This window comes from Tiliqua scincoides, chromosome 3, assembly GCF_035046505.1.
Source record: "Tiliqua scincoides isolate rTilSci1 chromosome 3, rTilSci1.hap2, whole genome shotgun sequence".
Lineage (NCBI taxonomy): Eukaryota > Metazoa > Chordata > Lepidosauria > Squamata > Scincidae > Tiliqua > Tiliqua scincoides.
In genome coordinates, this window is record NC_089823.1 from 43,749,867 (window position 1) to 43,776,158 (window position 26,292).

At 42.8% G+C, this 26,292-nt stretch overlaps 1 protein-coding gene across 2 annotated transcripts in view; it reads left to right on the forward strand.

The window, feature by feature from the left end:
- Positions 1–26,292, forward strand: part of EPHA6 (EPH receptor A6) — a 499,677-nt gene that overhangs the window by 230,678 nt on the left and 242,707 nt on the right. For both annotated transcript variants that reach the window (XM_066619606.1, XM_066619607.1), the window contains exon 5: positions 7,189–7,524. In XM_066619606.1, coding sequence (XP_066475703.1) covers positions 7,189–7,524 — 336 coding nt within the window. The remainder of the gene's footprint in view (positions 1–7,188; positions 7,525–26,292) is intronic.

The window sequence follows — 26,292 nt, forward strand, 5'->3', positions numbered from 1 at the left end:
AATAAAATTACAAAAACTCTTGACCACAAATTTCAAATTTGAGTGCCAGTATATACAATACATATTAAGTGCAGAAAATAACCTTACACAAAACATTCACTGAGATCTCTTGGTAAAAAATACAACACTTCTGAAAAAGGAATATTACCCTCCTTTCCTAAAGTTTCAGCAGAGCATTATAACTATCCAACATATATCTCCTGGCATATTGGCATAAAAAAAATTAAGTATCCCAAAGAAAAGGAAAAAAGCATATCAGTCATTTGCATGCATATTTAAAACCTCTGGCATTTAAATCCTATTTGCTTTTTTTCTATAAAACAAAAACCTTTTGAAAATGAGTGAACATATGAACAAAAGATGTACATGCACTGCAATATATCTTTTGTGTGTGTGTGTGTGTGTGTGTGTGTGTGTGTGTGTTGAAAATACTACACTCTTGAGAAAATACCTTTCCATATACCCAAGAATAAGCACACTGCTTAAAGCTTAAAATGGGGCCATAATATTATTGTTCAGGATCAAATGACCAATTAAAACAAAATCATGTTATTCCAGTTCCCATCAGCCATCCCTACAGACAGTCCTGGCTGGCAAGTAAGATAGTCCAACTGTGTAAAAAGTCATCTGGAACTTCCATTATAGAATCAAGTATACAATTTAATAATCTCAGACCAACATCCAAGTTACTTCAGAGTCAAAAGGGCAAGTCTTAATATCCAGCCTGGGAAGTCACTTGAAAGCGTGGACCAAAAACTACTTCTGCAGGCTGTGTTACTATAGTAATTTAGGTCAGTTTATCCTATGTCTAGAGACCATATTGCCTGTACACTCTGCTACCAGCCTCTCTAACTAGGAAGATGTCAAACAACATGCCCCCTAAGGTGTTTGTTAGCAGAATGGGATGCTTGATGGTCAAAGCAGGCACTTGCAAGAGAAAAGTAAACAAATTATTATATTGCTCTTGGCCCAGAATGAAGGCATGTGAGAAATTAGATATAAACACACAACTTTATAAATTCATTGATCTTCTATAAATGTCCTATTTACCTACTCAAATCCTTCCCTGTTGCAGGTGTATACAACCCCTTAAGTGAGCTAGTAGGAATGCTTCCTCCAGATGGCTCGTGTTCTTGGAGAACTCCACTCTGACCTCAAGCATTTCCAAAGGTCTTTGGCCAAAATAAATGGTCTCTGGCCATTTATTGTGATTGAGAATCCTCAAATAGTCAAACACATTCTGCTCATGGCCAGTCACAGTGCACACACCAAGGAGAGCCTGCAAGTGCTACTGACCCACACTCTTCCCAAGATTACATTATGGTAACCCCCTGAACAATTTAAGGATTGTACCAATCTGACAGGTGAACATGGGTGAAAAGAACCCATCTCCAATGACCAGTTCAGATGAGACACACACACAAATTCCTATTCACTGCCATTATTTGGCAAGGTGTTAAGAAAGGTGGGTTGTCATGTTCCAGAAGATTTCAATTGTTATTATTGTGGTATAGTTGAAAACTAGGCTGCAAACAGAACTCCTGAAGTAAATTCCTTGAGACCTGCTTCTTAACTTTATTTGGGATGTCAGTACATAATCTTGAAAAGACGATTGTGGAAGTAAAATACTTGAGGACAGTAGATTAGTTAAGTGATTTCCCTGAGACAAAGAAACATTGATCAAATTACCTGCAGCCTCATGTGCAAACAAATGACTATTTTAAAAAAAATTATTGGGCTTAAGCAACAAAAAAAATACAAGATATAAATTTATTTCAGAAACAAACCATAATAAAACTTACTTATAACAACTGAGCAAAGAGACACCTTTTAAGGTGGTGTCCTCTTATATTTAGCAGGGAGAGACTCAGAAGCTGTGCCTCTTCACCCCAGCATGGCATCTTTTCTAGTGGCTGATGTCTCTTCTGCGTCTCTTTTTATATTGTGAGCCCTTTGGGAACAGGGAGCCATTTATTGATGTGATGTTTTGCTGTGTAAACTGCTTTGTGAATGACTTTTTGTTGAAAAGCAATATATAATGTGTTATTAATAATGACAAACATGAATACTGTTGAACTCTATCTGAACACTTATTCTAAAATATAACAAAAAGTGACAATCTTTCTATAAACTTCTTGACACTGCCCTATTCTCCCCCCCCCCAATCGATGCAGCCATGCCAAAGAGGCTTGTTTCAAGCATGGGGGTGAGGAGGGATGGGGAGACTAGGGAGGGGAAAGGGGAATTATTTCCCTTTGCCCTTCTTTAAGCTTCCTGCTCACTAATGGATCACCTCAGACCTGCGACAGCCCTTCAGTTGGCACAAGTCTGAGGAGAAGAAACCAGGAAGGTTTGAAAAAGAAGGGATAGAATCCAGCACACCCCACTGCTGCTGGATTCACCCTCCCTTTACCTACCTGCCCTATTCTTTCCTTCCCACCCCCAATCAACAGTGGCCACTCCAGTCCCTTCCACGACATGCACCCTTTCTGGGCAACAGGACAGAAGCATACAGCTCCGTTTACTTCTGTAGGCTGTTTACGACTGCCATAGGACAAACCCCGCTGCCAGAACACTAGTTCCAGTGGCAGGGCGGAGGGATAGAATTGAGCCATTACTTGATATGAATGAATGAACATAATATATTGACTTTATAGAAGTATAAAACTATTTTCCAACCTTTTCTGATCTAATCGACAATTAGCTATGGGTCCAATTTTTTTCCAAGCACTGTCTGTGCAGGAGACAGTAGCCCCTAACAATTTCTCCAATTGTAGCAGAAATGATAGGAGGCAGCTTCCACTTCATGGGGCCTCCCAAGTGTGGAATTGGGGGTGGTTGCCTCAATTTCCTGTATCCTAAGGTCAGCTTACATTGCCCTAATAAAACAAGTAGAAAATATCCATATGCTGGTCAGGAGTTAAAAAATGGACAACAAATTCTGTAGACGCAGCAGAGCTTTGTATTTGTGTTTCTCAAATATCAGCCCCATGCAGCAGGCAAGTGTTGAAACTTAAGAGAGGTTCAAAAAGTGTTTGAGATATAGCATGAAGTTGCGAGCCAGTGCAATGTAGCGGTTAGGGCAGCAATTTTCAACCTTTCTCATTTCACGGCACACTGACAAGGCGCTAAAATTGTCAAGGCTTACCATCAGTTTTTTGACAATTGACAAGGCATTCTGCACTGCTGGTGGAGAGCTTGCATTCCCCCAGTGGCCCTGCTAACAAATGACCCTCCCCCAAACTCCCGCAACACACCTCTGGACCATTTGCGGCACACCAATGTGCCACAGCACACTGGTTGAAAATTGCTGGGTTAGGGTGTTGGAGTTGGACCAAGTACACCAAGATTCAAGTCCCTGATTCGGTTATGAAGCTTATTAGATGACCTTGGGCATCTTATGATCTTTCAGTATAGCCTATCTTACAGGATTGTTGTGACGATTTAAAAGATGGGGAGAACCAGGTATACTACATTCCTTGGAGGAAGGCCAGTATATAAATGTGAAACACAAAAACATTTGAAACAAACAAATGTGAAAAATAGGTGGGATCTGCTAGTCAAATAAAAATAATCACATTCCCTTGAGTTACGTCAAAGACCTCAGGTATGTCTAGTATTGCTCTCTGGATCTTACACAGTAAATAATGTTATTCCATACAATAAATTATGCAGGTGTTAGTCTAATTATTAGAGCTTTACTATACAAAAGCTGGAAAAGTCATGATGTTTGCTGTCTGTAGCTGAAATGCATTAATCATTTAAAATCATCTTGCTTGCCTAATCAAAATTATAGCACAAGAAAATTCCTAAGCATACTGCACACAGATGTCTGCAAAAAAAGGTTACGAATGTCAGTTTTTTTTCTTTGTGACATATAATCTATGCATAATTTATAAGTGATAACAAAGCAATCAGGCCACATTCATAAAAATCCCAGTGACACATAATTTAGCAGAATCTGAGGATTAGAATTAATTGTCTCGCTTTGTTCCAAGTTCTAAATCTTAGTAAATGATTCACTGCGTGTCATTACAGCTTAATATTTGCATGAAATCACAGTTTAGATGGCATAATTTAATGGCAATTAAAAACCTATTTAATCATCATGCAAATTGGCATGAGGGCCCTTGAGTATGATAGGTGCCTATTTCTTCAATAACTGCCGGCGGACAGTTATAAACTTCAAAACACCCCTACCACAATTGGTGACAATTTTCCTATTCACAGCAATATGACTGCACAATAAATCATATCCTTGTGACATAGTCCCAAATCATAAGTACAGCATTCTGCTGCCCAAAATTCTTTGCAAACATTACAAAACATAGCAAAAGACACTTGATTTCTGTATAGTTTTTCTTTTCCGATAGCAGAAATATAGAAGTAGACTATGCTTATCTTTGTTATTGTTTTTAGTTTGAATGAGGTTGATCCATACAATATATTTTCTCATCCAGCAAGTAGGTCCAGCAATAACTGAGTGTATACTAGGGGTGTGCAAATCTCTGTTCAGGGCCACTTCAGAGACAGCCCTAAATGAAGCAAGGTTCCTCCAAAGCAAAGCCATCTGAAGCAACTCTGTGTGAATCACTGCTCTGTTTGGTTTTTCTTTGTCTTTACCTGCTGGGTTCTTTTCTTCCATATTTGGAAGCTTCCAAGCAGTCAGGGGGCAGGAAAGAGGAGTCAACAAGGAACACTGTGATTGATGGCTCTGAGCTGTCAGTAAGGTACATCAGTACCTGTCAGTAGCAATTTTCCATTATCGTGGTTATATCAATGAGAATTGTATCACAAAACTTGGATCTGAAAATCTAAAGCCATTATCTACATCCCAATAATTTATAACTATGATAATAATTTATAGACTATGAACTATCAAATGTTCATTAATTTGCATTAATCCATCAAAAGCAGAGCACTCCAAGCCCTGGCCCATGGGTGGGATCCAGGGTTTGGAGAAAGCCCTCTCCCCCCTTGAGTGGCACTTACCGTTTGTATCCTTGTGCCCACCCAGATCAGTTTTGGCTTTTGTGGGCCACAGCGGTTTCTAGCTTGGAGACTGCTGAGCAAAAGCATTGTGCGAAGGAGTTGTGTGTTTTGAAATTGCCTGAACTTAATGACAAAACAAACAGCTCAATCCTACTTAACCCCCCTCACGGCAATCACATGCTCCCATGGGAGCCTCCAGGTGATGACAGGAGCTGCACTCTGGTTGCCCATGACGATCTGGGAGCATGTGATTTCCATTATTTTGTCACATTATTTTGTGACCTGCACTGACTGAAATGTTTCCAAGCCCAATTCAATGTGCTAGTTATTATCTTTAAGTCCCTTTATGGCTTTGCTCTATATACCTAAAAGACAAATGAGCATATCTTCTGGAGAGGCTAGGTGGGGCCTCTGTATCAGCAGATTAGCTATCCATAGATGTGGCTCAACATGGGTCCCCCACATCCAGGTTAAGCCAGTTTAGGCCCAACCTGGAGCCTCCAGGTGGTGACAGGAGTTGCACTCTGGTTGCCTCTGGAGCCCCTTCTGACGCTTGTGAGACAATGTGTGGCCTCCACAGGACTCAGAAGGCCTTCTGAGACCTCTGGGAGACCTTAGAAGGTCACTTCCAGAAATGTCCATTTGCACAAAAAATGGATGTGATGTTTTAAGACTGTATAAGGCCTTTGAAGGGCCTGGAAGGGCTTCCCCCGCCCTCCAAAGGCCTTATAAGGTCTTAAAATGTCACTTCTGGTTTTGCGCGAAAACCAGAAGTGACCATCTAAGGCCTCCCAGATTCCTTAGAAGGCCTTCTGAAGCTCACAGAGGCTGCATGTGGTCTCCACAGGCCCCAGAAGAGGCTCTGGAGGTGACCAGAGCACAGCCAAACAGATTTTTATCTGCAGTATTTTTTTATCTGCGTTGGGGGGGGGGGGAGGTCCAGCACCATCTGTACTTCAGGTTGCTTCTACATCTCAGGTGAGATTGGTGGTTATGTAGGACAGTGTCACCTCAGTTGTGGTTCTCAGTCTTTGGAACGCCTTCTCCCAAGAGGTTCATCTGGCTTCCTTTCTTTTAGCATTCTTCAAGCTGGTGAAACTGATTCTTTTAAGATGGGCATTGCTTTGTACTCCACAATTCAGTTAGTTTCTGTTTGTGTCTACTGTTTTCTTTTTATGATGCTGCTCTTTTGTATCATTTTACTGATTTTGCTTTTTAATTTATGAAACTGTATATTACAGTGTGAGTTGATTTAAGATTAATAGCAGATCGCAACGTAAATAATTTAAAAATAAGTAATTTTGCTTATGGCAGCTTTTAAAACTATTGCTTATCTTGAGTGTGTCTTTGTGCCATAGTTCTGAATCTGACATTCATTTCTGTGGGACACATTCCCATGCAAGTTTCATAAGAGTGTTCCATGAGTAAGTTGGCTTCCTTTCCATATGGTTCTGGGTCTTGTACAAAATGGGAAAAACGATTTCTAGCCTTTGGGTCTGAGATTGTTGGTACATTTAATCTGCCACCATAAAGCACTAAAAGTTATTGAGAACAACAAGCACCTTCAAGACTAACAAATTTCTATCAGCATAAACTTTAATACCAATCCACAAAAGCTTATGCTGAAATCAATTGGTCAGTCTTTATTAAGGTGCTACACCAGTGGTACTCAAACTGGGGTGTCGCAACGCCCCAGCCAGAGAGCCCTGGCCTCTGCCCCCTTAATGGGGGGGGGGGAGAGGCAGCAACGTGATTGTCAGGATTGTGTCGCTTTGGAGGGGCACAGGGGCTTGCTGAGACTTACCACAGCCTGCAGCAGCCTCCCAGGGGTGCAGGGAGTCCTGCAGGCTGTGGTAAGTCTCAGCAAGCCCTTGCACCCCTCCAAAGCAATGTGATCCTGGTGATCTTGTCGCTGCCTCCCCCCTCCCCCACAAGGATTTACAGCAGGACTCAAACTCCCTGGGATTTTGAGAACCAATGTGGTACACAATTGTTGTTGTTCCTACAACGTTGAGACTGCAAACCTATACACACTTACCTAGGCATGTGCACCATTAAACTCAATGGGGCTGACTTCTGAGCAGCAGTGCATAGGATTACAGTGCAACATGGCTACTTCTCTGGAAGTTCTTTGTGATTATATAAAAAATAGTATATAATAGTTCTAGTGCAAACTTACTATTTTTTTTTTCTTAGGACCCCCTTCTGCTCCAAGGAATGTTATTTTTAACATAAATGAAACTGCTCTCATGTTGGAGTGGAGCCCACCAAGTGACACAGGAGGGAGAAAAGATCTCACCTACAGTGTAATTTGTAAGAAATGTGGGTCTGATACCAGCCAGTGTGAGATATGTGGAGGAGGGATCCGGTTCATTCCGCGACACACTGGGCTAATCAATTCCTCCGTGACTGTGCTTGATTTTGTGTCCCATGTGAACTACACTTTTGAAATCGAAGCCATGAATGGAGTCTCTGCACTAAGTTTTTCTCCAAAACAGTTCACAGCTATCACAATTACAACAGACCAAGATGGTAAGTAAGTTCTGCTACTTGGCATCAGTTACACCTTATATAGTTGTAATGTAATCTATAATATTGTTTTAATAATATTTCGGTTTAAATATATTTAATGATATATTTTGTCAATTGTTGAACATTGCTAGATGTCCACAATTTTCAGACCATTTGCTGAAAAGTCATACATTATTACTGTATGTTTAATTTCAGGCATATCTGAAATTGTTTTTCATTTTATCAAAAGAATAGAGTCTTGTGGAATTTACTGATCCATCAAGGATTCCTCTTGTGCAAATGACACTAATTTCACTATCAAGTGCACATAAGCAGCATGCAATGGATTTTGACTTAAACATGCAGCAATCAATCCATTTAGGTCAATGACAACATTTCTGTTTCCTAACTGCAGGCTCAGTCTCCATGCTTATGTGTGTTCAAAGTATTCTTTCTATGTTAAGCCACTGAGATGCAGCAGAGAGAGAGAGAGAGAGAGAGAGAGAGAGAGAGAGAGAGAGAGAGAGAGTCAGACTAAAACTAGGAAAATTCAGATCTGAAATCTGTTTTACAGACTCAGCCTCTCTTGGCTTGAAATTTACAAAGTATCCAGACTTTTTCTGATTCCAGAACATTTCAATTAAACGTTCAGGTTGAACTCATAGTATATATGCGATCAGTTGTTGACCACAAGTTGTCCAATATTCCATGAATTCCTAATCCTAACCAAACTACCAATAACTATTCCTTGACCACTGTTCATCTACCATGCAAGCAACACATATTAATATATACTGGTGCAAAAGTTCAGAAACCCCCACAAATACTTGAAACCACGGATACTGGGGACACCCCCTGCCCTCTGCTCCCCTCTCCTCCAAAAGCTCTTCTGTATTTTTGACATTCCCCAAATAATTCTTACATTACAAAAAATGCAACTAGGATAGATTCAGAGAATTTAAGGTTTGGTTTTCAGAGGTCCGTTTATTTGGATGTACAGGTGGAGCCTATTTATCCTCCTGTTGTGCTAAATTCCATAGAGTTAAGCAAATACGCTGCAACCTGACACTTGGGGCTGGAAGGAAACTAAGCCAGCTGTTATCAATCCCCTCCCTTCTGCGCCTCCCTCTCCTCCGCTCCATACTCAGCCCTTAGCCCTCCCTTTGCCAGCTGTCCCGCTTCTTTCACAGGTGGGATGCTGAGCTTTTAAGAGTCCAGTCCTATGCGTTTCTACTCAGAAGTAAGCCCCATTGTAGTCAATGGGGCTTACTCCCAGGAAAGTGTGGATCGGGTTGTGGCCTAAATCTCATGCTTTGCTTGCTGGGCTGTTTTGTTTCCGTAGGCTAGAGCACAAAGAGCCTGCACCATGGGGGGGGGGGGGATTCAGCAAACACTCCCTGGGTTTTTTAAAGCAATCCCCTCTGTTGCTACCACACCTGCCCCTATGTGTGTGTGTGTGTGTGTGTGTGTGTGTGTGTGTGTGTGTGTGTGTGTGTGTGTGTGTGAGAGAGAGAGAGAGAGAGAGAGAGAGAGAGAAAGAAAGAAAAAGAGAGAGAGAGAGAGAGAGAGAGAGAGCTCCACCTTGCTGCACTTGATCTGGCTACAGACGTTTTCCACCCCCACTTCCCCTCTTCAGCCTCTTTGCTGGCTCAGGGGCTCCAAGAGTCTTACTGTTCCTTGCAAGGGAAACCTCTTCCAGGGCTCCAGGGCTATTTCCCTGCCTGTGCCAGGCGGAGCCTTTTTGCAGTGTTTTGGGCTGGACTGAGAAACCAGCAAAGGCCAAAGGAGGCAAAGGTGTGAGTGACTTTCAGTTCCACCCACCCTATTTGAAGACAATCCGAAGATAAAAAATGCATGGATAAATAGGTTTGCACATGTAAAGGGAAAGCTTTGCAAAAAAAGACATTGTGATAAATGAAATGGCAAACCTCCACAAAACACATTTATGAATGTAGCAACATTTTTGTTGGATTAGAAATTGTGTGGATGCAGAGTGATCATTGGAGACTATATATTTAAAAGATCAATGGAAAATTGTAATGTCTGTATCTTTGTGAAAAAGATTAATGGGCGTTTCTTTTGCTATTGATAGAAATTATGTAGCAAGGCCAATAGACATCCCAAAGCTGTGAGCTACACAGAAAAGCATTTTAATGTTGAAGTGCTGAAGGTTTTTTTCCCCTCAAAAACATGGTGAAAGGAAAGGCTGAAGGAAGATGTCAAGTATACAGTATTTAAGTACAGTTGAATTAGGGTGCTAGAGTATTTCAAGCACAAATTTGTTAATATAATGTATTATATATTGTATTAGTGTGTGTGTGTGTGTGTGTGTGTGTACCAGATTACAAAAAAAAAAAAAAAGATTCCTATAAGATCAATTTCATAATCTTAGGGCACAATCCTAACCAACTTCCTAACCACAATCCTAACCAACTGGCATAGCCTGTGCCAATGGGGCACGTGTTGCATCCTGCAGTTGGGGGGCAGTCATGGAGGCCTCCTCAAGGTAAAGCAATGTTTGTTCCCTTACCTTGGAGTTGCATTGCCCTTATGTCATTGCTGGAAAATTGGTTAGGATTGCACCCTTACTTATCTTACTTATCAATATTTTAAGTATAAAGTATGCTTAATGCATATGTATACTTATAAGTATAATCTTATCAGATTGCTTACATATCAGTATTAAGTTTATGTGCTTTTCTATACTTTTGAAGAAGTAGTTTGAAGAAGAACTTTGAAGCTACATAGCAAGAAGCTAGCCACAATCAGTCATGGGTGGGAAAGACAATAAACAATTGGAAAATTCCACCCCACCACTAACACAGCCATAGCATGTAGAGCTCTGATTGCTGTGATTTGGGACTGAATGAGCGGGAAGCTGTTCATCTAACCCTGAACTTGAGTAATATATTGGGGGGGGGGGATGACAATATTTTTAGATAGAAGGGGGAGGGGGAATTGGCATCAAGAGATGTGCATATCCCAGCCATAATGTAACCCTGTCTCAGAATGCTTTAAGTTGTTATTGGCTCTGCCAGCTTCATAGCTGAAAGAGTCCTTGGAGGAGCTGAAGAAGGCTAATTCCATGCTAGGGATCATTAGGAATGGCATTGAGAATAAGACAGCTAATATTATAATGCAATTGTACAAATCTATGGTAAGTCCACACCTGGAGTATTGCATCCAGTTCTGGTTGCCGCATCTCAAAAAGGATATAGTGGAGATGAAGAAGGTACAAAAGAGAGCAATCAAAATGATTACTGGGCTGGGGCACCTTCCCTATGAGGAAAGGCTACAGCATTTGGGCCTCTTCAGTTTAGAAAAGAGGCACCTGAGGGGGAACATGATTGAGACATACAAAATCATGCAGGGGATGGACAGAGTGGATAGAGAGACGCTCTTTTCCCTCTCTCATAACACCAGAACCAGGGGACATCCACGAAAGTTGAGTGTTGGGAGAGTTAGGACAGGCAGAAGAAAATATTTCTTTACCCAGCATGTAATTAACTTGTGGAACTCTTTGCCACAAGAAGTAGTGATGGCATCTTGCCTGGATGCCTTTAAGAAGGGATTAGACAAATTTCTGGAGGAGAAGTTCATTACGGGTTACAAGTCATAGTAGGTATGTATAAGCTCTTGATTTTAGAGGTAAGCTGCCTCTGATTGCCAGATGCAGGGGAGGGCACCAGGATCCAGGTTGTGTCTGTTGTCTTGAGTGCTCCCTGGGGCATTTGGTGGGCCACTGTGAGATACAGGAAGCTGGACTAGATGAGCCTTTGGCCTGATCCAGTGGGGCTCTTCTTATGTTCTTATGAGCAATTAATTGGGACTGGAAGAAATGTGTTTCCACTGATTCTATTTTTAAGCTTTAAAGTTTTAAAAATTTACATCATCCAGCACAGGAATTTGAGTTGGAGAATGCACAATGTCCCCCATCTCCTTCCATAAATGGATAGAGGCTCAACCAGGTTAATTTCTTCCCCTTCTTTTTTTTTACATTTTTTTATCCCCAAAGCTGAAACTTCAGTGCCTCCTAGGTAGAATAATGAGTATATTCATGCTCAACCATTTTTGTGGTTTCCTTTTTAATTTGCAAGTATTTTCTATGTACCTAGGAAGCATGAACAATTAAAGAGATTATGTTGCCAGAGTTCATAATTTCCTTCTTTATAAACTCATTTTACTGGCTCATAATGCTCAATTGGTATCTGAAATGAGCACTGCCACTCAAAGTTCTTCTTCAACTTAGAGTGGCAAATTAGCTTTTGTATTTGTTCATTCAGCAAACCAAGTCAGGTTGTTCCCCATTCCACTGAGCAGGAAGCAATGGCAATTTCACTTCTCAAGCATTCCAACAGCAAATCATGTCCATTATCACTGGGATATTTTGAATATGAAGTTTCAGACTCCTTCCAGCTTAATGAATTGTGCCAAGAAATACCTGCAACTGCTTGTCCCAGGCATCGCAGTGGTAATGGAAGGGCACTCACTTCTGAAGTCTGAGACCTTGTCTACTGCCAACTCTCAATGGGGTACTTTTACAGCCCAATCCTATTAGCCACTTACGCCAGCCAAATGCGTTATCCACCAGCGTAAACAGTTTTACGGCTGTCGCAAATGAGACAGCACCAGTGTGCATGGCCTGGCCACTGCGACAAGTGGCCAGTTCCAAACAAAAACGAATGCTGGACATCCACTGGATCTGGTATGGCTGGGCAGAGGTCAGGAGTGAAGTGGGGAATGAATGGAACAGGGATGGGGTGGGGGCGAATTGGGCCCTGGAAGGGGGTGAGTTAGGGTTCAGCAGGTGCTGCTGCCATCAAACTCCCTTCCTGAGTCTGATCCACCTTCACTGGTCAACACAGACTTGCACCAGCTATATTGCTGGCATATGTCCAAGTTGACCCATGGCAACTGCTGGGGCTTATCACAGGGCAAGGGAACAAAAGGTCCCTTACCCTGACAGAGCTCAACATGTCGAAAATCCCCGATGGGATACAGTGGAAGCTGAGTAGGTGTCACTGCATTGCCATGCAGGGAGTTAGGATTGAGAAAAGGGATTGGGATGAGAAAGCTTATTCATGTTCTGTATTACATCAAGATGCAACAGTATGACACTGAGTTTGAAATAGATAACACAGGCCTACAAAATTGAGGGTCAGAAAAGTTTTCCCAAACTTTATGGTGGTTTGATATGAATTTGGGGTGCCAATTCCAAAAATGGCATCCGTTTTGCCCTATCACGTCTAGTTTTGGAGGTATAGTATAGCCTCATCAGTGAATGGTTCAAGCAGCTTCCTCATGAGTGCTTGAACCATTCACTAAAGAGGCTATGCTGTTTCTCCAAAACTAGACGTGATAGGGCAAAATGGATGCCATTTTTGGAATCAGCACCCCAAATATACCCAGGAATTGGTGTAATGTTTAAGGAATCAAAATGTGTGTTGGCCTGTGTAATTTGTGTGAAAATTGAACTAAACCTAAATCAGCTCAGTTGAGATGAGCTCACTGTGTACCAAGCAAAGGAAAGGTCACTAGTGATTGTAACTATGTTAATATCCATGAAATATTGGATGCAGCCCTTTTTCTAATATATTTAACTGCACCACTTGAGATAGAATGGGTTATAAATCAATATTAAAGGAATAATATATGTGGAGAACTGATAGTATATAATTGACATCCCTAGGAAATGAAAACATAGACTTGGTTTTTAGAGATTTTTAATTGAAGATTGAAAAAACACCAGGCAATTTTCAAGTTTTTGCAGTTTGGTTCAGCATCCTACAGGTATGCTAGTGAAATTGATGCATTGACACTGAAGCTGTTGAAACTGTTCAGCATCTTGAGTGTTTCCTTCTAAAATGTTATAGATTCCAGCCATGGCAAAGAATTGAGTTAAAGTAATCAGACTCACTTAATTTATGTAGACTCTTTAGCATACTGGCTGATATAGTTTTAAGAATCACTACTGAGTAATCCAACTTCAGTTTAGTACAAGATATTGTCTGGGCACTGTCCTATGAACACTCGAGACAACACACATGGGAGAAAGGGCCACTTTATTAGCATTTTAATACGGAAAGGAGGCTGAGACCTGCAGTTGCAGGAGCAGCAAAAACCCCTTTGTGTTGCGGAGGCGGGGCCACTGGGCGGCCTCAAAACCAACTCTGTCCCCCAGGCTGGATGTGCACCCGACTCCAAGCTGTGCCCTGTTCTTGGGCGACGCAGCTCATCCAGGTCTGTCCCATAAGGGGAAGGCAGCCGGACCGCGGGCTGTGCCACCTTGTGCTGCTGAGCCTCTGAGGAGGACCCCCGCGGTCCCGGCCAGGGCCCCAGTCAATGTCCTCGTGCCGCTGAACCCCTGAGAACTGCTATTGGGTTCTACCCTGCCTATGCTGTCTGAAGATGCACTCCAAGGTCCCAAGCATGCCTCTACCGCACCACCTGCCCAAGGAGGGGTCAGTCTAGCGCTTGACCCCCTGCTCCCAAACAGGGGGAGAAGCGCCTTAAGGCCATCCTGCAGGTCTCTCAGAAAGATGCCCGCCCCCTGCTCAGACAAGAGTCCCATCTCCTCTGTAGAGAGCAGGCATCGAGAAGGCAATGGCTGGATGCACAATGACCCATCCACCGGTCTGTGCCACAAACTGGCCAATCTCTTTGGCAACCTTCCTCTTCATCCTCTCCACCTTAGCACAGCGGCTGGCACCACGCCACACCCGCCGCTATAGGAAGTCCAACCAGACCACCGTGATGCCAGGCAGCCAACCCTGAAGGGTGGCGAGCTCCTTGCCTGCTCTGGGCCTGAGCGGCAGCCCGGAAATCCCACACAGATCATTTTCATGCAGGTGGATCACCAATACGTCAGGCGACAAGTTATCTTTCAGTTGCTCCGCCATTGTGGGCAGCAGCTGCCCCAACGCATCCCCCGCTTGGCCAGCCAGCCAACTTGCATAGTGGAGCCAACCCCGAGCTGTGTTCCAAATTGCCTTGTGGCTGCCCACTTGCAGGCCCAAACTACCATGGAATGGCCACAGACAGTTCATGAATCGGCTTCTCACCGCATCCTGCAGAAGGAGAAAGAGAAGTTATTGCCACAACCCCTGCTCTTTGCAGTGGCCCCCCATAAAGGGGGGTGCCAATGAAGGAGCCTGCCTCTAAAAAATCGGAACTTAGCGCCTATAAGCCGACATCCTATCCGCTGAATGTCGCCCCCAGACAGGCACAATGTCACAGCTGCAGAAGCCACTTTTATACGCAGGGAATGAAGGCTATACTCCTTTGGCTGCAACTCCTGGGCTATAAGGGCACACCAAAAGACAACCCTAGACTGGAATAAAGTCAGTGGTGAGCCATTCGCATGCTGGATCAGGGCTCCTGCTCGTGCCACTGAATGTGCTACGTACTCTGCAGCGCCTCAACTGGGCACAGTGGCAACCCACTTGTCAAGCAGGTTGGAAAGCAGGTTGGAAAGCATCTCCCCTCTCTTAAAGGAGTAGGGTTAGCTAAGTAGGTTGTCATCAGAACGTCGCCCCTCCCTCACCAGAGCAGGGACTGCTCGCTGTTAAGTGAGTCGGTGGCATCGCTCTTCTCTACAACAGAATAAGGGCTCCGTACTTGTTAGCAGTTTGTTGACAGATGATTACAGGGCTGGGGCACCTTCCTTATGAGGAAAGGCTGCGGCGTTTGGGCCTCTTCAGCCTAGAAAAGAGACGCCTGAGGGGGGACATGATTGAGACATACAAAATTATGCAGGGAATGGACAGAGTGGATAGGGAGATGCTCTTTACACTCTCACATAATACCAGAACCAGGGGACATCCACTAAAATTGAGTGTTGGGCGGGTTAGGACAGACAAAAGAAAATATTTCTTTACTCAGCGTGTGGTCGGTCTGTGGAACTCCTTGCCACAGGATGTGGTGCTGGCGTCTAGCCTAGACACCTTTAAAAGGGGATTGGACAAGTTTCTGGAGGAAATATCCATTATGGGGTACAAGCCATGATGTGTATGCGCAACCTCCTGATTTTAGAAATGGGTTATGTCAGAATGCCAGATGTAGGGGAGGGCACCAGGATGAGGTCTCTTGTTATCTGGTGTGCTCCCTGGGGCATTTGGTGGGCCGCTGTGAGATACAGGAAGCTGGACTAGATGGGCCTATGGCCTGATCCAGTGGGGCTGTTCTTATGTTCTTATGCTGTAAGCAATCCGAGATGGCCACAGGCTCCCCATGTGCCTCTAAATATCCTCTGAAACTGATGAAGTATTAACTTGGGAGGAGATCGTTGCGGGTGGTTAGACTGGTGTAAGCTGGGCAGATGTGACAGTTAGGGGAGCCACAACTGCACCATCGTCCATGCCCCTTCTGGTCAGCCTCATCCATCTGGAGGTGCCAGTATGTTGTGTTAAGACTCAACTGCAATCATCATGCCACAATGCTTGTTAGGGGGGATGTAAACCTGGATTTGGCAAGCAGCTCGTTGGGGGGGGGATGTGCCCCCTTAAAGATACCCAGATACTAGGCTGCCCAGTGAAGCCTCACAAGCCAAAGGGCAACGTAAGCAAATTTCATGTTAATCCTCGCGCATGATGCTGGGGGTAGCTGGCTTGTGCCCATCAGCAAATACCTCTGCTCCCCCCAGCAAGAGCCCTCCACCAATCCCCTCGCAGGGGAAGGGGCTCCTGTGTTCCGGCCAGGCCATACAAACTCCGATCTCCCTGCTTGTAATTGGGCGATCGGGATTCTCATGATAAGATTGTGACTTCAGTACTGTAATTAGAAACCTTTGCCACAATACTTAATTGACTGACTACTGAAATTCTTCAGTCACATTAGCAGTCTTCTGTTTTCAGAGTTTACCTAAACATTTCTGAAAGGGATTTCAATTAAACTTCGGTCTCTGGTGTTCTGAATTCATGACAAGCAAACTGAAGGCTTCTTTTCCTTTCCTAGCAAGAGGAATTAGTTTGGTCAAAAGCAGTAAAGGAAGACATTAATCATGGCTAGTCAGTCTGAAAAAAAATTGTGCTTGTAGGTGTCATGACTTTCACACAAACCTTTAGGGAGCATGTTTAAAGTGAAGGACATGGTAAATTACAGACCAATTCTGCTGATGTTTGCTGTGGGGTCTTTAAAGCAATAATGCTTGTAACAGGTTGCTTCAATTCATTTGCTTCTTAAAATGCGGTTTCTTCATTATGCTCCATAACCTCTTCTCTCTCTATGAACTTGTGTTTCTTTCATATGGATTTGCCTAAGGCTTTCGGCCTGGTAACAGTTTTCATTTATATATTCTGATGGCATTAAGTTGTGCATGTTGGAATAGTGTTGAAAGCAGATTTAAAATTACCCAAAGTTTTTATATTTTTGCAGCCTTTCAAAATCTATTTGTTTTATGGTTGAGCTGGCTTCACAATAGTATTTCTAATAACATACTCTCACCTACTCCTGACCAGATTTTATAATGAAGAAGGTTTGTCTTTCGGCTTCAGTTTTAGATTTCATTTTTGAATATGCTTTCACCTCTAAGTAAAATTCAAGCTTTGCCTCCTAGGCAAGAGTAACAGAGATCATTTCTGTAGAAATATTACCTTCACTTAGAAAATAAACAGTAAACATTCCATTTAGAAATGTGTATGGCATTTCCAGAACCTCAGGCAAAAGTATGCCCCAATTTCATTTTTGTTCAGCACCAGAAGATTCTATGCCAAAAACTTACAGAATGACAAATAATGCAGTATCAAAGATGTAAGAGGTTTGCTAAATATGTATTAAAAAATGGCTGCATGCATGTTGACCCAGAGGTAGTTCTTTTCAAGCATATCTGGTACTGGAGGCTTGTTTGCACCATTAAGGATTCAAATGCCCTCTGATGTTATGCAAGAAACTTTGCCTTATTCTGTATAGATAGTAAAATGCCAAGGCTTGCATCAGGGGTGTCCTTAACCTTTTGACTTTTCAAGGCAGAATCTAACTATTTCCCCTTTTAATTTCCCCTTCTAACAATACACCCTCCGCCCATAGCAATCAATTTATGTAGCCATTATACCATATTTTCATTCCTTTGTCTCCACTGAAAATCAAAGCCTTTGACAATGTATCAAAACCATTCATTGTATGGTGGAATAACAAAAATCTTATCTCACACAGTGTTGGGCATGTGGGAGCTTAACTTGCAGAAAATAAATATAATTTGCAAGTTCATGCCTGATTCACTCAGCCCCACTTGCTTTCCTTCCTGAAGGGCAAAAAGGCATGTTGCAATAATTGGTTCAGCTTTTTTTCATAATACTAAAAATATACTGCCCTACATAATATATACTATATAATATATGCCCTATATACTAAAGCAGATTATGCCATTGCATCAATTTCACAAGTAAATTTTTCTAAATATTCAACCACATCTTTTGAATAAGATCTTAAGAACATAAGAAGAGCCCTGCTGGATCAGGCCAAAAGCCCATCTAGTCCAGTTTGTTGTATTGACTCAAATGGGACTTACTTCTGAGTAGACATGCATAGGATTGGGCTGTCAGGGAGCACACAAGACAACAAAAGACATGCATTCTAGTGTCACTGCCTTGGACTTGGCAATCTAAGGTAGCCTGCTTCTAAAATCAGGAGGCTGCCCATCATGGCTTGTAAACTGTGATGGACTTCTCTTCTAGAAATCTGTCCAGTCTCCTTTTTAAAGGCATCTAGGCCAGATGCCATCACCACATTCTGTGGTAAGGAGTTCCACAGATTGTCCACATGCTGGGTAAAGAAATACTTTTTTCTATTCTAACTCTTTGGACACTCAGTGGATGTCCCCTGGTTCTGGTGTTGTGTGAAAGGGAAAAGAACATCCCTCTATCCAATCTTCTCTGAAGAATCTATTTTCACTAGATACAGAACTGTATTTTCTGTGAGGAGGGCTAAGAAAAGGACATTTGATTTCTAGCCCAAATCTAGTGTTGCGGTGATATGATTCATACATCATCTGTTGTTGTCTACCATCGTCTGTTTGCCATTGTTGTCTATTTTTACAGTAATGACAAATATTAGAGGTTACATCCAACATTTCTGTTTTGTTCTTTGATTACAATTATATGTTCAGTGTTTTTATTAATAAGCATAAATTTGGGGTTAATTAAACTGGTATGTTCTGTTATGGGTAGACAGACTCTAAGTAACCTTATCTAAATAACTTATGTAACTGCCTTACAGCACAATCCTATCTTGCACTGGAACAGGCAGGCCAGAAAGCCTGCGCTGTATCCAGCGCAAGATAGATGCCCAAAGTGGCTCAGCTGGAGGAAAGGGGAAACTCTTCCCCTTCCCCTGGATAAGGTGGCGCAAATCCAAGGAGGTGGCAAATACTCTGGAGGTGGTGCAAATCCAAGGAGACCCATTGGTGCCCCAATGGGTCTTCTTGGATTTGCGCCACCTCCAGAGGTGGCATAAGTCTGAGGAGAACAGAGCTGCTTGCAGCCACTCCATGCTCCTCAGGTAACAGGGTTGGGATCCGGCATGACTGCCAGGTGAGAGAATGGAAGGAGAAGAAGTGGAGGCAAGTAGGCAGGCAGAGATGGACACCCTCCCACAATCTGCTGCCTGAGGCAACTAAATCAATTGGTCTCATGGATGTGCCAGCTCCGACTCCATGGATACTCTGATTCCCAAAATTCTGCAATAGTATTGTTTTACTGAGATATTCTGAATGTGTCTTTTAATATGCATAAAATACAATTCTTAAATAATACCCTTAAGGCAGTGGTACTCAAGCTTTTCAGTAGTAAAACTCCCAAGATAAGTCTTTGCGGGGATGGGGAAATGGGCAGCGATGTGATTCCCAGGATCCTGCTGCTGTGGGGGCAGGCAGGCTTTTTAAAAACACAGCGTACCTCCTGCTAGGGTCTGGGAGGGGAGCATGGAGTCCCACAGAGTGCTCTGCAGGGTGACCCGCAGCTTGTAGACAGTGAAAGTTGCAATTGTGACCCACTTCTGTGTTGCTATAGCAAAACCAGAAGTGAATTACAATCGCAACTTTCATTTTCTACAAGCTGTGGGGAGCCCTACAGAGTGCTCCGCAGGGGTCCCTGCACCTCCCAGACCCCGGCAGTGCAGGGCCCCCCCTTCCCCGCAGTGGTGCAATCTTGGGGATTACGTCACTACTCTTCCCTTAAAAGGAAAGGATTTTTCTCTGTAAACTGCTTTGTGAGCTTTTAGTTGAAAAGCGGTATATAAATACCATTAATACCATTAATAATAATAATAATAATAATAAAGGGACAGTTGTGTTTTTAAAAAGCCTCCCCACTTCCCTGCAGTGGCGCGATCTTGGGGATCACGTCACTACTCTTCCCCTCTCCTTAAAAGGAAAGGGACAGTGGTTTTCAGGCTGGTGGGTCATGGCCCACAAGTTTGAGGACCACTGTTTTAAGGCATTGTATCTAAATCATGATCCTAATATGCAGATCCTTGCACTGAGCAATGGACTGCATGCGCATTGCTATCTAAAAACATGTCCACATATACTTATGCCCCAGCTAAATGGATGGCCAGACCTATCAGCTGTCAGATACCTATGTCCATATTGCTGCTTCTTTTTTAACACTAAAAGTAATTGAAATGTGAGGAAACTGTAATAAAGGTCTGAAGGAAACGGAGACTTTGGTTGAAGCTGGAAATTTTAGGGTAAGAAGTAGAATTACTGGTCTGAAGGATTAATTTTAGGCCACTAGCACACAGCTGCACAGTGTTATCAATAGAACAACAGTATGTCTGGAGGACTAGAGTTAGCTGTTGGCAGATTCTGTCAGTTGAAGTAATCAGAGAATTAACTGAGTAATGTACGATTTGTGTTATTGGTTAATTGGATTATGTATGCAAATGTATTTGGCTATTAAATGAGTTGTAATGGAAATGGATCCTCAATGCAAAAAAAGAAAAGAAATCATAAACTGGATATTCTGTCCTCTTTTATTTATGGGAAAAGCCAGCATCCTTATCGTTTCTGCATAAATATAGAATGAAAATGCTGTGAAATGTGCAAAAGAGAGGGGGAAAGGTAGTAGATGAAAGGCAGTTCCATCAGATCTACTGATTGTAATCTGTGGCAAGTCTGGGCTGGATTCAGCCTCCACATTTCCTAAATTGGCACTATCAAAGGTGACCACTGTAGTCATCCAGTGGATGATGCTTATACAAATGCCATCCAGAAAGGATTGCTATGTGCACAGGTGCTGAATGCAGGTTTCATGATGTGCACAATAGCATTTTGTAAGCTGGAACAGGGTGTACAATTTTTCATTAATGCAACTGATGATATTGTATATCATCAATTGTATATCATCAGATACATTATATTGTATATCATCAGAATTAAATATTGTATATTGTATATTTCTACCTTTAATTATAAAAATTATGACCAGTTATGCAGTTGAATGATTTGATATGCAATTGTGTAAAGGTACTAACATGGTCTGCTGTCAGTTTCTAATTTGGAACATAACCATTTGGAAATATAACCATTTTCTTTATTAAGAGCCAAAACTCTCCCCTCTCCCACTGGTACAGCTGCTCCAAAAACAGGCATGCTGTATCCAGCGAAGGTGAGTAGATTGGGAGGCTTCAGAGGCAAAGCCTTTAAATCTCCTTACACTTCTGTAAGCCTTCTGACCCACAATGGGTCTCTTCAGATTTGCACAACCAAAATTACTAGTGCAAGTTCAAGGAGAGAAAGAGGGCAGGGAGTTTACTGAAAAGGGGGATAGGATCTGGTGCATTCATTAATGCGGGCTTTCGGCTGAAGTTGAAGATCAATAAAAATAAACAACTGTGTCAGGTCAGCAGGGGAGGATAGCCCTTGCTTTCCCGGTAGCAGAATGGCACAGGAGCGTAGGGAGACAGCACAAGAGGCAGGCGATCCCAAACAGAGCCAAAGGAGCAGACACAGGCTTGTTTGCTGCAGAAGCAGGTATTGGTAAAGGAGCAGGCAGAAGAGGAGTCAGTCAAACGGTCCAGAAGTCAGGGATACAGAGAGGCACAGTCACGATAAGCAGTTCAAGTTAGTACACAAACCAGCAGCACAACACGCAGAAACTCCACCACAACAACCCAATTTTGGTGTCTGTTCTTGCCCCCGTAGATACCAGGGCCAGCCAATCAGAATAGGGCAACCTCATAGTCACAAGACAGTCTTGTGACCCTTTCTGATTTGCTATCCAGTGGTGCATTACACCACTCCACCATAGCCTATGTGACTCTGCACTCATCTTTCCCCAAATCACGTGACTCCCACCTGCAACAGGTGCAGCTGATTGCATCAGCAGTTCCTTTATTTGCATTTCATACCAGGTCTGGACATCAAGGCCCCTCCTGCCACATCCTGGCTTACAACAGTTCAGCGCCTGGGATGCCAGAGGCCTGACAAACTGAATTAACATTGTCCTAAAATACAAGAAAAATAGTTGGTACAATATTTCAGCATTATTTTGAGTCAGAAAACTAATATGCTGTTAGAACTTGCTTTTTCTAAATGCTAATTCATAACTAGCCCATTTAGTACTGTTGTGATAGTACAAGTGCTCACTACTATAAAGTCCAGCAGGAAGCTGACTTACACTGAATCAAGCTACCTACTGGTCCACTCAGAGATGACCCAACCAGATCTGCCCCTTGCTGTTGCCTCTTCCCCCCCCCCTCCCCAAAGAAAGAGTGAAAGAAAAAAAGCAACCATTCCTTTCTCCTTTACTTCTGATCCTTTTCAACAGAACAGGTCATGCTGGGATTGCCCTCACTTTCTGTTTTATTTAAGGGAACTGCAAAGAAGACAGGAGGTAATTGGTTTCTTCCTTACTCTCTTGTTCCTTCCTCAAGGAAGAAGCTAGGTGAGTGAAACAGATTGCCACTTCCTGTACCCAAAAAAATATGTGCAGCAATGGCAATCTGCTTCCCTACCCCTTCACTTTACTCAAACAGAGAAGGTTAGGTGAGTGAAACAGATTGCCACTGCCTGCACAGTTAGTAATCGACTTCCCTATCCATTCACTTTGCTCCTTCCTTGTGTGGTCCATTTAAGCTTAAAGAGAATGCATGAGGAAGGAGTGAGGTGGGTGTGTGGGTAAGGTAAGTGCAGTGGCTAGCCTGGGGGCAGGGGAGGCAGAAGTTCCAGGCATCACGCCTATGAGCCTTGTGGGGTGCAGCCTGATCACACCCACAACACCACTGTCACTTCTGCCCACAGTGCCGCTGCCACCTGCCCGCTGGCATCATTCCGTGGGCAAAGCCCCAGGCAGTGTTCAGGACTGCTCTGTAAGCCTTCTGAGGCCTCCAGAGCACTAGTAAGCAGTAATTCCAGGAAACCAGAAGTACTGTTTGAGAGCACTCTGGAAGCCTCAGAAGATGTTCAGAGCAGTCTTGAATGCCGTGCGAAGTTCTGTGCAGCTAGGTAATATCCCGGGAGGGTGGCGTGATATGGGGGCATGGCATTGCGGACCTGTGCAAGGCAACACAGGGGCCAGGTTCATAATTAGGGAAATGGATCCACTTAGCACTTATTTTGAGCAAACAGGAAGCAGATCGATGAGGCTCTGTCTGTGTGAGAGACTAGATGACAGATTTGGGTTAAAAGGCACCTGGGAAGCCCAATCCTGAGCTTTCTGATGCCTGCTGGAGAAGCAGCACCAAAGCAGTACCACTGTAACCAGCAGGCATCAGGAAGCAGCCAGTGGTCCCCTTCCCCTGGAGAAAGCCCCAAGCCCTGCAATGGGGTTTCTCAAGTCTGCACTGGCTGTTTTGCCCAGAAATGTGCAGACGTGTGCACTCTGGGATTAATAAAAGTATTCTGAATTCAGGGTGATGCTTATTTATTTACTGTATTTTTATCCTGCTTCTATCCCCATATGGGAGAACCTTGATAGATATGCTTGGTAGATGCTCACTTAGAGCAGGTTGTAGAGAGTCAGTCATGGTCCATGGAGCAGCCAGGACATTGCTCCTTCCTTTTTTCAGCAGCTGAGCAGCACTGCAGAAACAACTGCTTTGCTGGCTGTTGCACATATAGTCTTGTTCAAGTCCTGTTCAGAAATCTTTCCTATGAAGAAAGACTAAAGAGACTGGGACAATCAATGGGAAGGTTTACAAAATTATATATTGTATTTATATCCTGCCCTTCTTCCAAGGGGCTCAGGATGGAACATATTGTTCTTTCCTACAAGAACAGTAACTCTTTGAAGGTTGTTTTTTGAGAAGCTTGTTGTATAAGAAAATATTAATGTACATGTCAAAATTTTCTGTCCCCTATTCCAAGTAAGTAATAACTCATGGGCACCACGGCACTACCTTTTTCATGTTCATAAAAATACAAACATATTGTATAATTATTTATTTTTATAGTTATTAGAGAGTATTGTCAGTATTGTCCTGATTTATGTTGTATATTTGCTTTGTATGGTTTGCTCTGTGTGGAGTCCTTTTGGAACGTACGTATATTGCTGTGTATTTTAATTATGATTTGTCCGTATATTACTGAGTCTATAAATCTATTGTGATCTTACTTTTTTGCTCCCTAGTTTATTCACATGGGGAAATCACTCTGCAGTTTTTATAAAGTGAAATATGCCTATTCACATTGCAGTCAGTCTTTATAGTACATTTAGAATTCACCCTCAAAGTATGCATAGAATTTCAACCTTGTGTTTAAAATTGTATTGTACAAGCAGGTTCAGGAATAACTGCTGTAGTTCTAAGGGATTATTCAGTGTGGAATAGCTCACATCCTAATTGATTGTAAACAAGAGATATCCTCTACAATTCAATACAGAGAGAAGTGATTAAGATCCTCACTGGTACTCAGTAACTGGGAAAACTTACTAAGCTAAAATATATGCATGTAGTAATAGCCTCTTTTACTGCAAGCATATAACAAAAGCATGGTGCTAACCCTGTGGAGATTTTCTTTGTTTAACAAATTTAGGAAAAGCTGTAAAGAGATAATTGTTAATTCAACTCCCCTCATAAATTATATTAACCAATGCTTCATTTTCCCTGTGATGTTTTGCCATTATTCATATGCTTGATGGCATGAGTTATCTCTCTTGGCAGAACATCAGGTATCTCTTCCAGATTTCCTTCTCAGTTTTTAAAAGCATGTTTTATATTATGCCAGAAAGTTTCTGAAGATCAGCATAAAATCATGCCATACCTAACAATGGGCAGTTTCTAATCACCGTTCTTTGAAACAATATATGGCTTATTTTCCTTAACAAACAGCACCAGTGGCGTCACTAGGGAGGTGCGGGGGGTGCGGGCCACTCCGGGTGACACACCGGGGGGGTGACATGCCCTGGAGGGGTGACACGCTAAAATCGCGGCTTTAGGAACTGCCCTGTGTTGCCATACACCGTTGGATGTGGAATTCCCAGCGGAATGCAATGAAAAAAACAGAATTGAAATAGCTCCTTTCATTCAAAAGTTATGGCCAAAAAAACTGGAAAGAAAAAATGAATGGATCCCTATGGAAAGTGAAAGTGAGCCATATTGTGCATTTACTCGTGAGTAGGCGTACTTGCCATAGTCCATCGGAAAGGGCAGGCTGAGAGGAATCCAGTGACACCAGAATGGTCCTGTTCCAATGAATGCAGCCCAAAAAAAACACCGAGAAGGTCCCTCCCTCCCAGCTGCGAGTCTATTGAGCCCAAAACAAAGCCACATGGCCGCGTTTACTCGCGAGTAGGTGAACTTGCCTTAGTCCGTCGGAAAGGGCAGGCTGAGAGGACTCCAATGACATCAGAATGGTACTGATCCAATGAATGCAGCCCCCAAAAACACCCAAGAAGGAAGTCCCTCCCAGCTGCAAGTCTATTGAGCCCTATGGAAAGTGAAGCCTGGTGGCCTGACCACCAGCCAAGGCACGTCTGCCTACTCGTGAGTAAACACAACCATGAGGCTGCTTTGCTTTCCAGTCTTCAATGAGCCTCTGGCCCTCCAGAGACTTGCTGGAGCCCATGCTGGCCCGACGCAACTGCTCTCAGCATGAGGCCAATTGTTCGACCTCTTGTGTGAGCTGTGGAATGAGGGCTCCATCCACTGCTTGCTGTTTTACATCTGTGAGGCATCAGTGACAACTAAGGAAAGGCCAGCCTTGCTTTGTGCAAAGCCTTTTATAGGCTATTGCTATTGCAAGACGTTCATTCATTTATATAAGTTCCATCTCTAATATATTCATTTATGTACATTTATTCAAATTTATTCAAATTTGAAATGTAAATTAATTTTTTTTCCTGGCCCCTTACACAGTGTCAGAGAGGTGATGTGGCCCTCCTGCCAAACAGTTTGGACACCCCTGAATTAGACCTTCAGACTCAGTTTGCCAGTCTCATTGACCTGCATCCCACTGCAACCTTCATGCTAGGCTATTCTAGAGTGTTCCATTTTGAACTGCCTTTGAAAATTCAGAGGGCATAGCAGGTGCACAGTGCAACAATCTACCTTCAGTTCTTCAGCATCTTCAGTGGGTTCCTACATTCCTTGGAGTACAATTCACAGAACTACTTTTGACTTATAAATATCATTGCACATTTATGTGATCACCATGTTTGTATCTTATTATCATTTATCATTCACTATCACTGGCCAAGGGTCTTGGTTGTTTCACAGTTGTGAATTCCCTTCTTTTTGGAGACTCACGTGAACTGCTGTTAGGCTGCATTTTAGTGACTAGATTTATCTGGAGATAGCTATAGGAGATAGTTTATTTTTATTTTAATATTGTCAAATTATGTAAATTCATAATATTAA